Consider the following 12819-nt stretch of genomic DNA (forward strand, 5'->3'; position numbering starts at 1 on the left):
AGATTCCTCAGGAGGGGGTCCTGCTGCTGAGATGCTGAGATGCAAGTCACCCTTTGAGAATCTGTAGAGAAGTTACCATTCTTGGCTTCAGCCATTCATCTGTAGTGAGGTCAGAAAGGCTTGGTATGGTTGTTGACCCACTATAGGTATATGGTGCCAGAGGGGTCCAACGAGCATTTAGAAATTTCTTTGAGGGGCTAGGGTTGGAGCTTGAGGGTAGAGCACTTGCCTGTCATGCAAGCCCCGAAGTCCAGTCCCTAGTATTTCCCAAAAATACTAACAAGAAAAAAGAAGCATTCATTAGACCCAGGTCATGGTTCATACCTGCGATTCCTGCACTTGAGAGGCTGAGACAGAAGAATTGTCCCATGATGGAGGCCAGTTTGGGATATATGGTGAATTCCACAGGCCAGCCTGGGTTAGAGTGAGACCCTGTTTAGAGAAATAGAGAAAGTGAAGCATTTCTCATCTCCCTTCCCCCACCCTGGGCCCTGGCAGTTATTTGAGACCTGCGACCTGTTGTGTAAGGTGGCACCATGGGCATTCGTAGATGGCTTCTACAGCCCAAGAGGGTTCAGATAAGAATCAAAGCAGTCTGACCCCAAAGAAGCATTTCTGACAGGGAGACCCAAACATTTTCCAAGCCAGGAACCAGGAACCTTCCATTTACTTTCAGCATTGTTCTTTATGTAAACCACACGATAGTCTCATATTGTACAAGTCAGGTTGGAAAGAGCAGGGAATGTAGGGTGTCCTTCACTTCCATTGCAGAGGGACAGCCAAGTCTAAGGGCCATGTCCTTTCAGGTCCTGAAGGCTGCTGTGAGCTGGGTGGTGGTTGGGGACAGGAAGGTAACTGCTGAGTTGCAGAATGCAGAGAGCTGTACCCATGGCGGGGCTGAGGGCTTGGATCCTTGTGCAGCACAGAGGATGAAGGGCCTGGGTGGCCATCAGGTACCCTGGCATCCAGCTGCCACAACTGGCTCTATTACCTGAGGAGAAAGCTCACCTGTGTCATGCTTTCATCTGAGCCCTTGCTTCACACTTGAAAACAAGTGCTCAGGGGAGAGTGAGAAGATGCCAAGTGCTGGTGCAGAGAGGGGAGTGTGCCGAGACTTACAGGGCAGTGGCTTGGATGGAAATAGGTGAGAAAGAGACTTCTAGAAGAGGTTCTGATCCAAAAATTTGACCAGCCCTGGGGTGGGTGCTTTCCTGTAGTGTCCCATGAGGCTAACAACTAAAGCAGACTCCCAGCACTTGACATTCAACCATCAGCACCCACCATCACTAGGTGGGCTCCCTGCTCAGCAGGTGCTGGCCGTGCCCGGGTCTTCAGAGCCCCGCAGTCCAGCTGTAGAGGCTGTCTGTCCACAGTTAGACTCATCAGTTGTAAGCAAGAGGCTCACTCTGGACTGGTGCTCGCTGCACTCTAGGTGTTGTCCTGAGTCCTTCACATGCAGTGCTACTGCTGTTTATACAACCTGTGAACACACGCTGTTTTATCAAGTGGACTGTGTGGAAAAGCAGGCTGAGAGAGGTGGAGTGACCTGCCTGAAATTAAAAGATGACACTTTTTAAAAGTCTGGAACTGCCAGAGCATAGTAGTGGTCGTGCCCCATGCTGCCTCTCACCTATGTCCTGTATCCACTTGCTCATAGGCAAGAAGCCCGCCCAGTAGAGCCCCTCAGCCATCAGCTCAGACCAAGACTGGGTAACTGACCACAGGGTAGGGCACCTTGGTGGCCACTCTGCCTGAACCTATAAACACCGTCACTGGCTGAATGCATGGTGAGCTTGTGTGCCTAGTGTTGGACAGTGTGTATCTTGTATGTTTGCAGGGCCCTTTACCAAACACATGTGGGCACTTCTGGGAGATGGTGTGGGAGCAGAAGAGCAGAGGCGTGGTCATGCTCAACCGCATCATGGAGAAAGGCTCGGTAAGTTCATGCCATGGCCCTGTGGAGCCTGATGCAGGCTCTCTACCTTACCGGCTGTGAGTTCTTGTACTGCTTGTGTCTGGACCTGGGTAAATAGTGCTAATAAAAGCAGCCTCAAGTGCGTCTTTGGCAAGCCTACCTTTGGCTGGTCAGACTGTGCCTCTTGATGGCAGAGGTGGCACTGCGGAGCCGTGGGAGATACTGACTTCCAGATTTGATGTGCCACCATAACCTCTGCTAGGCTCACTCCAGGACTTGTGGTGCTGTGAGTTCTTATGACTGTTAAGACACCATCCTGTTACAGTTATTTTTATAAAACTATGTTTACCAGTTTCTCTCAACCTGGCTATCACACAATAATTGAGACTCTTATATTTGTTTAATAAGCTTCACAAGACAGTAAGTGAGCAGTTATTACTCTGTTCTTAACCCTCTAAGCTGATCTGGCTTCCTCTTTGCCAAAATCCCCGAGATACTTGCACTTTGTAGCTTTTTCTCCTGATGACTCCTGGATCTACTTGTGGCTGATTCCCCTACTTCTTCCTCTAACTCCTCCTCCCCAGCTGGCAGGAGGTCCAGCTCTGTTCTCTCCCCTGCTCAGCGATGGCATATCGGGACAGTTGGGGAGCAGTGTTTATATAACATTGAGACAGGAGATTCTCAGAACAAGGATCACAACCAGATATGGGGGGATACAGAAACCAGCATTTGAATTACACAGTAACCTTATGCCTACTCCCTCAGGCTCTGCCCCTTCAGCCACCCTTCCCTCTAAGCCTACTGTTTTCAGTCCCTTCTGTCCCACACTTCTAGAGTGGTCTGTGTCTCACCATGCTCATACCTCGGAGGGTAGTCATCGATGCGGTCTAAGACCCTGAGTGGCTGGACCTGTCTCCCACTCCCCAAACCATAGCCCACACAGACCTCCTTTTGTTCTTTTACCTCTCTTTTGGGCCAAAGGTCAGAGTCACAATGACACTGTCTCAGATTAATGCGTACTCTTAACAGCCAGCCCTCCTGTCCCTTCCCTCCTCCCGTTCCTGCAGTGGACACTGAAGACTGGCTTTGCGTGCTGCTGCCCACAGCCAGCCTGGGGCCAAGCCAGCAGCCTCTTTCTTCCCTCTGTGGCCTTGGTTGGCACTTACGAACTCCCCAGCTCCAGAGGTTGAGGCCCCTGGAAAAGGTCAACTGAGAGTTTTTGGAACCAACTGGAGCGATAGCCAGAGCAGAGAATGGAATGTCCCTTGGCCTTCCCAGTTGCAGGCTTTGTGTCAGCTGGGGCACTGTCCACAGCTTCCCTGGCTTCCTAATCCTCTCAAGACCATAAGGCTCCCAAAGAAGCCATCCATCCCCTCCAGAGACAGCCACACCCAAGGGTGAGAACAGGTGTACAGAGTAAGGACAAGGTATCACCAGCAAGCTGCACCCACCCACTGAGCACAAGGGTCCCCTCACTCTTGGGAGTTTCCTTGAGGTTACTCGATGCCGTACTGCTGCCTGGTTCCCGCTTTTGTAGAACACGGTATAGTGGCAGATGCAGAGCTTGCCAGTGTGGTCAGTTGACAAAACAAAGGAGTGGAATTTTAAACCAACTATTGTTAGGAAATCATCGATGTGGGGGCTGGAGAGTAGCTATCTCAATGGCTAAGACTGCGGAGACTGCTGGCTGCTCTTGCAGAGGACCTGGGTTCCATTCCCAGCACCCACATAATGGCCCACAACCACCTATAATTCAAGCTCCAAGGGATCTAACAATCTCTTCTGACATCAGTGGACACTAGGCTTGTGCACACACATATGAGCAGACAAAGCACTCATACATGTAAAAAGCAAATAAAAAACAAGTCATCAGAGGCCAGGGAGTGGTGGCACATGCCCTTAATCCAAGCACTTGAAAGGCAGAGGCAGGTAGATCACTCTGAGTTCAAGGCCAGCCTGGTCTACAGAGTGAGTTCCAGGACAGCCGGGGCTATACAGAGAAAGCCTGTCTTGAAAAAACAAAGTCACCAGATATGATAGGATTTAGTGTGTGTGTGTGTGTGTGTGTGTGGGTGGGTGTGTGTGTGTAAGGGTACACATGCATGTGTACATTCTCAGATGTTTAAGTGTGTTGCTAGGGGTCCTGATGACCCCTTGTAGTTAGCAGTTTGCATTAGCATCTGTTGTCACATTATAAAGAATGGCCTTTGCTCTGTGGTGGTATGACTGCCACAAGGTCTGGCTTTAAGCACCCTGAGCTGACCATAAATGGATCAACCATGACCACCTTCCCCAAGATTCCCGTGTTAGCTATTGGAAGCATAGCTGGCTGGCTGGTTGCTGTTTCCCATGGGAGCATAACAGTGGTCCTTTAGAACTCTGCTCAGGGCCATTGGAGCAGTGCTTTGTGTGGGATACATATCAGCAACCCTGGGGGTGAGTTGAGTACAGGGATGAGAGGTGTTGCTGCTCCGTCACCTAGTTCCAACCATCCATAGCTCTGCTGGGTTTCAGAGACCCTGGACTGCGTGTGCACTCTCTGCCCTTTTTCCTCTCAGACATGTAGGTGCTGACCTCCTGCTTTTGGTACCTGGTGTGTGCTGTGTGTAAGGGTAGGACTGATGTTTACACAGTGGGTGGGAGCAAAGTGAGAATAATTTGCATTCCAGAACACAGCCTAACCCATGAGAGCCAGAGTTGGGGTCCAGGCACTTGGTAGGCCAGGGTCCTTAGCTCTGGAACCTGCTCGCTTGTTAGTCCTAACCATTATGGAGGATGAAGACAAGCCCCACCTGTCTGAGAGACTGTACTGGCTATCACAGCGTCTTTCTTTGTTTTCCTGGCTCTGTTTCAGAAAGATTTGTGTGAGCTTCAGGCTTCATGGTGGAAACAGCTATTAAACTCAGGATGCCAGCACACTGGCATTGCCACCTTCCTGTCTGGGGCTGGCCAAAGGGCCTTGGTGTCAGTCCCGGCGAGGGCCTGCTCACATTCCAGTAAAAGTCAGGCTTCCGCTCAAGGCAGCGCGGGGGTGCCATCAGCTAACTGGAAGTGGGAATTATGTGCTCGCTGGTTTGTTTTGTGTTTAAAGCAGAAGTGTTTGCGGGAAATGACCGAACAGAACATCGTCCTATGGACACCTAATTAAATGTTTGATGGACACTTGGCTGTGTGCCAGAATGCTCTTAAATTGTAGATTTTGCCTGGATTAGAGATCTGTCGGGCTTGTTCTGAGCTTCTGCTGTGGAAGTAAAGGCTAGGGCTTGTCCACCTTGCTCATGGTGAATGTCCACCCTAGCATGGTGACCTTGGGTCTAACTGTAGGAATAAGTGGCCCATTCAGGTTTCTCCATGCACAATTCACTGGCCTCTGCCTCTACGTTCTGATGTCACGATCTGCTCCCATGCTGACAGGTTGGCCCTAGCTGAAGGTGGGAGGGGCGTGGGTTGAGCAGGCCCAACCTTGAAACAGAGTTCTTGAGAAAGCCCACCGGCTTCTGTCCTGGAATGGAAAGTCCCTACTTCCCTGGCCATATAAGGCCCTCACTTTCTTCATGCTTTCTGTAGCATTTGCATTGGTTTTGTAGAGGGCAGGCAGCATTGGCTCCAGAAGAGTGAGACCAACAGGCCTCTGTGCTTCTGTCTTCAGACTCAGCTCCTCCCAGCCCCAAGTGATGTCTCAGGTGCCTGGTTGCCACAGCCCCACTGGGTTCTGGCCCTCCTTGCCATGGCTCCTGCTTTCCCCTGAGACACTACCCTATCACCCATCAGAGCCTTCTCTCCAAAGAGCTCCCTTTGACCTCTCTTTGCCTGGGTAGCCTGAGTTTCCCCCTCCGCTGAGTCCCCAGGTCATGTGAATATCAGTGTCCCCTCTCCATCTTCTTCCCATCTGCCCACTCTAGGGGGAGGGAACATCTTTCCCAGCAGACTAGGCCAGCCCAGGAACAGGTCAGGGTGTGAATTCTCTGTGCTCTGTACCAAAGAGAAGCTTGCTGCATTTCCTTGCTTGGGAGGGTCAAGGTCTCTGAGTTCTCTCCTTGGGCACCCTGCCAATCTTGCTTGGAGCTTCAGAACAGCTGCCTGCAGCAGGAATGGCTGAGCTTAGTTCACAGGACCTGTGTGCCTAAGCTCCAGCCAGATCTCCTTCTCCTAAAGCCCAGACCAGATTTTTCGGTTCATTAAAAGCTGTAATATTCAGCATTTGAATCAAGATCATCAATTGGTTTCTGATGTCAGCAAAATAGAGTGGCAGGAGTACTCTTCTGCTGAACCAAGTCAGAATGAACATGTGAGCTGTGCTGCAAGCTGTCTTCCTCCCTCTAGTGGGCTGCTCTGACCACAGCCCCTCAGCCTGACAAGTCTCCAGCCCTCTACTCTGTCGCCTGTGGGTTTTCTCAGAGGCTCTGGTCATACTGAGATGCTACTGAAGTCATCTGTGAGGGGCACAGAACCTCACGACAAAGACCAGAGCCCACTGTGACATACTGCTGAGTGGGAAGTGTGAGCCCTGCCACAAAGCTGCTGGGTCAGGGTCCCAGCCAACTCTAGTTTTACTGGGGCAGGAGTTGTACTGATCGGGAGACCCAGGCCTCTGAGTTGTCATAAAGCTAGCAGACAGCCCACCCAAGCCTCCTGCTCATGTAGCGGCCGCTCACAGTAATCCTGTGCTGTTCTTCCTCTAGTTAAAATGTGCCCAGTATTGGCCACAGAAGGAAGAAAAAGAGATGGTTTTTGACGACACAAATTTGAAATTGACACTAATCTCTGAAGATGTCAAGTCATATTACACAGTACGACAGTTGGAGTTGGAAAACCTGGCCGTAAGTATGCCATGTCTAAAGTCCTCCCTGAGCCTGTGGCTTGCTTCTTTTCATAGTCCACCGGTGCTGTTTGCAGCTGCAATGTTCCCAGGGATTGAGCCCCGTGCAGAGTGTGGCCTCATACTGTGGTGAGCAGGGCTTGCTGTTGTAGGAGCCAGTGCCCAGGCACCAATGAAGGACAGGGGACAAGCACCTCTCACAGTGCTCTCTCGCCCTCCCTTGACACCAGTTAACACAGTTCCAAGGGAAAAGACAGTTCCTTACCTGAGAGTGGCTGGCTCTGTCTGTGGGGCTGGAGAGCTGAAGTGGTGCCTGCAAGAGAAACGACAGCAAGTTTGTACCTTCCTCATTGTCTGATCTGCCAGGAGGAGGAGGGCTCACCCACTGCCCAGGTTTCACACCTGAAACTCGGTAAGCCAGGCCTTACGGTAGACTTGCTGGCGGAAAGTTGTCCTGTCTGTTGCTTACTGGGGCATGGCAAGACCCTCTAGTAATGAGCTGTAGAAGCCCTGCTTATGGCACAGAGCTAAGGACTCATGTGACTAAGGAGGCCACATGAGTCTTAGACATGATGGAGCCACTGATGGAGCCACTGTCAACCCACTGCCTGACTGCTAGGGCAACACCAAGGGACATCTCCCATGTTTTAGTTTCAGACTAGGACTTGGAAGAGTTCTGGGAGGTCATGGATGAAGGTCAATAGATGCGTGGAGCTGGGCGTGGTGGCGCACGCCTTTAATCCCAGCACTCTGGAGGCAGAGGCAGGTGGATCCCTGTGAGTTCGAGGCCAGCCTGGTCTACAGAGTGAGTCCAGGACAGCCAAGACTACGCAGAAAAATCCGTGTCTTGAAAAACCAAAACGAAAAGCAAGCAAACCTGGACACATGCAATCCCGAGAGCAGAGGGGGTAGGACAATGGCTAGGCTACTGGAATGGTGCTTGCTGGGCCATAGGGAAGGCTTGCGATCTGCTGCAGAGTGAGCCACACCGCCTTGAACCTCCCTATGGCTTCCTGCTTTGTATGACCTAGTAGAGGAGCCTGGAGCACGGGATGAGATCGCTGAAACTCTGTGAGAATGCCACTGGCAGGGTGGGGGTGTGGTAGAGCCTTCCTATCGCTTTCCAGTATTTGCCAGCCCAGCTTTAAGAGTGACATCTAATAACCTTGGAAATGTCTGCTTGTTGAGGGAGACAGTTGAGAACACCACCAGAGGCCTGCTGTCTGTTTCCTGGCAGTGAGGACAGGAGTGTCTAGGCTTTGTTTGGGTTGGGACTTTGAGAGGGTGGTTGTTTGTCCTGAGACAAGGTCTCACCAGTGGCCAGGCAGGCTTCACATTTATTTTGACACACCTCCCACCTTAACACCCAATACAAGTGGTATTTTGGTTTGCAGGGTGGCGGCCATAGCTGCTGCAGGGTCTCCAGATGGGCCAGCTGTGCACAACATCCTGGGTATAGTAGCTACACTGAGGGATGGGCCATGTCTTTCATGCATGTTTGTCCCACAGCAGGGACCTCCTGTATATTGCAGACAGAAGTAACTTGGTATCAGCAGGGCATCTTTGCTTCGAACAGGCAGCTGGCCCTCTCCATAGCCCTGGAGCCCTGCCCTCTGGGGTCTTGCCTGAGGTGGCCTCCTTTAATAATAGTAAATAATAAAACATGTGTAAAGTTACTTGCCAGTAACTCTGCAAGTTATCTTCTGACCTCCAGAGGTACACTCACCATGTGGCACCCCTCACTGCCATCTAGGAAACAGCACTGGAGGCCATTCTTTCGCTCGGCCTCGGGCACTGTGGGATGGGTGTGGTCCTTGGGGTGAGTGAGGATGTGGCCAACTCATAGGCAGTCAACTTCTAGAGGCATGGCTGAGGCTGCACAGGGATTAAGCTGCCTTCTTGGCAGTCCCATCTTCCAAGACTTGAGCTAATCACATTTTCTTCAAAAGTAACAATTGCCTGACCCATCCGAGTGACTCTCAGACCTGGGGTCTGCTCAGCCCAACCCCCACCCCGCTCTCTCTCTCTTTCTCACACACATACACTCAGGAACTCTTTGAAAGATTTAGGGTGCCAGTGGCATCATGAACTTTTCAGCTGAAATGATTGTGGCCACATGTGCATGGGGGAAGGAACGGGAAAATAAGAGGGTTTCCACTACTGAAGATGGTGGCCAGACCCAGACAACGTGCCCTAAGGAGGGCTGGGCAGGAAGTCACTTGATGCACATGTGTAGTCTGTGCGGATGAAGCACTCAGCCTAACCACAAGTCTCTCTCTTTCAGACCCAGGAGGCCCGAGAGATCCTGCATTTCCACTACACCACGTGGCCCGACTTTGGAGTTCCTGAGTCGCCTGCCTCTTTCCTCAACTTCCTATTCAAAGTCCGAGAGTCAGGCTCGCTCAGCCCAGAGCATGGCCCCATTGTGGTGCACTGCAGTGCTGGCATCGGCAGGTCGGGGACCTTCTGTCTGGCTGACACCTGCCTCTTGCTGGTGAGGAGGGCTTTGCAAGCCAGGAAGAAAAAAAACATGCTTGAACCTACCCTGCTGTGGCCTTTGCCTTCCACAGTTTCCATAACAGTGGTTCAGCCCCTTCTAGCCTTGTTCACAGGGTTCTCCCAATTGTCACAGGATCCGGGGCACCCTAGAATACCCATGACTCTTTTCTAAGCTCTTTCAGCTTGGGGCCCAAAGAGTCCCAGGTTGGCTGCATTTTCTCCCATTTCTTTGAGTCCCTCCACCACCCCTCTGTGGCTTTCCTCTGGCTGACCCAGTCTCCCTGGCTTGCAGATGGACAAGAGGAAAGACCCCTCTTCCGTGGATATCAAGAAAGTGCTGCTGGAGATGCGCAGGTTCCGCATGGGCCTCATCCAGACTGCCGACCAGCTGCGCTTCTCCTACCTGGCTGTGATCGAGGGTGCAAAGTTTATCATGGGCGACTCCTCAGTGCAGGTCAGTGCTACTCTGCTTCGCGCATGTGCAGTAGTGTCCAGCTAGCTTGGTTTCTAGCTATGGACAGACCACAGTCTGTGCATGCTCATCAACGCTCACATCTTTGAAAGAAACGCCATTGTAAAAGGCCCAACGCTGTTGCGGTCAATGAAAGTAGCTCCTCTACGGGCATGACAATCTAGAGTGTTAAGCAGCTGCTCCCTTCTGCCTGCCACACATTCTTTCCGAGATGAAGGGTGGGTTTGACCTTCTAAAGACCATGCCTCGCATCCTCTGTGACCCCAGCCCTTTAGAAATGGAAGCAGGACACCAGGAGTCCAAGGCCTGCCTGAGACCTGCGCCTCTGCCTTCCAAACATCTGCCTGGAGCCAGGGTCCAGGGCAGACCCAGAGCTGCTGCTGAGCTGTCCCCTGGTCTCCAGGACAGACCCAGAGCGGGTGCTAATGCGGCCTCTGTTGCTCCTCCTCCAAGGATCAGTGGAAGGAGCTCTCCCATGAAGACCTGGAACCCCCACCCGAGCATGTACCCCCACCTCCCCGGCCACCCAAGCGCATCCTGGAGTCTCCCAATGGGAAATGCAAGGAGTTCTTCTCCAACCACCAGTGGGTGAGCGAGGAGACCTGTGAGGATGAGGACAGCCTGGCCAGAGAGGAAGGCAGAGCCCCCTCAAGTGCCATACACAGCATGAGCAGGTTGGTGATAGAAGAGAGTGTGGCTTGGGGTGGGGACAGGAACTGGCTTGCTGTCCAGAAATACTTGTAGGCATTCAAGACTGTGAGGCTACAAGAGGTGCTTTTGCATTCATGAGACAGTGCCCATGGCACCTGGGTATACCTGAAGTGACAAGTTATAATGGGGTTCCAGTGCCCCCTTGTGGCGTTTGTCTGATCTGCTCGGTGCTGAAACTAGGCAGGTGTTGCAGCTTGCTTGCTTATCCTGGTACGAGCATTGTTGGGCACCCACTGGTACCTGTGGAGTACTGAGGTGCTATGAATGCACCGGGATGTGTGTGCTGCAGACCCTCGGAGGGGCAAGCTCATAGCATTGTGTGGTAGAACTGGGATGACCAAGAAATGTGTGCCTGCAGCAAGTAGCACTCTGGTGATCCTGGTAGGAGTGAGCCAGCTCCTGAGGCAACTGTGTCCTTCCTGGAGGGCAGTTTTGACATGTGGGCACACACAGTCTGCCTCTCGGCGGTACCCACCCAGAGCTCTGCACACAGCTTGTAGAGGCATGACCTAGCGGCCTTCACTCTACCGTGCTTCGTCATGGAAGTACAGAGCTAGCAGTGTGCTGGGACTAAGGAAGCCATGTGCATCTGAGTGCATCTTTGGCTAGAGCTGGGAGTTTCCATTCCTGGTGACGCACAACACTGGTGGGCTGTGAGCTGACTTGATCCTTGAATTAAACCCAGCCTGGCTGTGGATTTTGCCCAAGGGTCTGCTCTGTGAGGAGGCCTCATTTCTCCGGAATTCCTCCTTTGTGATAGTGTCCCTGTCCATCTTCCCAAGATGAACAACCTGTCTCTTCTTCTCTCTTCAGCATGAGTCAAGACACTGAAGTTAGGAAGCGGATGGTGGGTAGAGGTCTTCAAGGTACCCAGGCATCTGTTCCCACCAAGGAAGAGCAGCCCCCAACAGAGGAAGAGCAAAAGCCACACTGGCCAACTCACTGGAAGCCCTTCCTGGTCAATGTGTGCATGGCCACGGTCCTGGCGACTGGTGCATACCTCTGCTACCGGGTATGTTTTCACTGACGGACTGCTGTGAGGCCTGAGTGCAGTGGGCACTGCTGCTGCCCAGCTCAGGATTCAGTCTGCGGCATCTGACCCGGTGTTGGGGGAACAGCTCGCAAGCCTGCGGGGGAACTGGAAGGGCCAGCCCCAGGAGGGGTATCAGTGCACTGGGCTTTGAAGGAGCCCTTGGTCCCAAGAACAGGGTCTAATCTCAGGGCCATAACCTGTTCAGGAGAAGTAGAGGAAATGCCAAATACTCTCACTCACTCGCTCACCTCACTCCTTCTCCCTCTTTCTCTGGTTCGTTTGTTTTTGGAAAAAAAAAAAAAGAAAGAAAGAATTACAACACACTGTTGTTTTTAACATTTATAAAGGCAGGTTTCTGTTATTTCTGGGGGAGAAAAAGACGCCAGGCACTCAGGAGATTCTCCTGTGCCCTTTGGCGTGTGATTAGATTCATAACTTACATTGATTTCCCAGGGGAAGGATCCCAACCAGTCAGGGTGTAAAGCTCCTGCTGGCTTGGGCAACCCCCACTATGCTCCCTGAGCTTGCAGGTGCCCTGGAGTCACCCTGCTGTGAGGAGAGCAACAGCACAGGCTGTGTCTAAACACAGGCCCGGCTCTGCTTCGCTCAGGTGTCCCTGCTGCGTTTCCATCTGTGCCCTCCCTCCTTGTGACAACCATCTTGCAGGTGTCCCAGCCCTCACCACCCCATTCCTGCAGATGGGTTTCCCCGAGGGCCCTGCCTTAGGGTCAGGTTCATCTTAGATGGCTGCTGGCCTCTTGCTGCCCTTGGCATTTCATGTGGGAAGTCAGCACCGCTCTGGTAGAAGCCAGCCCACTGAGGTGCACGCATGACTGAGAAAGGAGGGAGGAGCCTTGGCATCGTGGAAGCTGCTCCACAGGACTTGCACCAACCTCTGAAACACCCAGTCCTGTTCCAGAGAACATCCTTGAAGGCGTCAGATGATTTTTTTGCATACTGCAAAGACGTTTTCCTAAGTGGTGATTTTCAGAATCTGGACTCATAAAATAGCACCGCTGGCCATGCTGCCTCCAGTGCTGCTGTGGCCATGGCCGTGGGGGTGGGCGCTGCAGTGCATCCAGGCCACTTGCTTTCCTGAGGCTGCTGTCAGCAGCAGCACAGCCTGCACTCTGACCTCTCAGCTGCAGGTCCGCAGAGCGAGCTGCGAAGGGTGCTTGTTGACAGGGGGCCACCATCCCAGGCCAGGCATCTCCCCTTTCCTGCTTTCTCCTTCCACTTCCTTCCCTAGAGTCCCAAGCCCACGGTCATTTTGAGGAGTTGAAGGGAACGGCAGCGGCAGAACAGCACCCTGTAGCAGCCCGAGGCCCTACACCTTCCCTAGAAGCCACTCCGCTCTTATTTATTCACCT

At 52.4% G+C, this 12819-nt stretch overlaps 1 protein-coding gene across 1 annotated transcript in view; it reads left to right on the forward strand.

Moving 5' to 3' along the window:
* Ptpn1 (protein tyrosine phosphatase non-receptor type 1) overlaps positions 1-12075 on the forward strand; it is a 49663-nt gene extending 37588 nt beyond the window's left edge. Inside the window, exons 4-9 of the mRNA XM_051143845.1 lie at positions 1838-1936; positions 6598-6735; positions 9019-9228; positions 9526-9687; positions 10159-10379; positions 11230-12075. Coding sequence (XP_050999802.1) covers positions 1838-1936; positions 6598-6735; positions 9019-9228; positions 9526-9687; positions 10159-10379; positions 11230-11443 — 1044 coding nt within the window. The 3' untranslated portion in view covers positions 11444-12075. The remainder of the gene's footprint in view (positions 1-1837; positions 1937-6597; positions 6736-9018; positions 9229-9525; positions 9688-10158; positions 10380-11229) is intronic.
* The last annotated feature ends 744 nt before the right edge of the window (positions 12076-12819 follow it).

This window comes from Acomys russatus, chromosome 4 (genome assembly GCF_903995435.1).
Source record: "Acomys russatus chromosome 4, mAcoRus1.1, whole genome shotgun sequence".
NCBI lineage: Eukaryota > Metazoa > Chordata > Mammalia > Rodentia > Muridae > Acomys > Acomys russatus.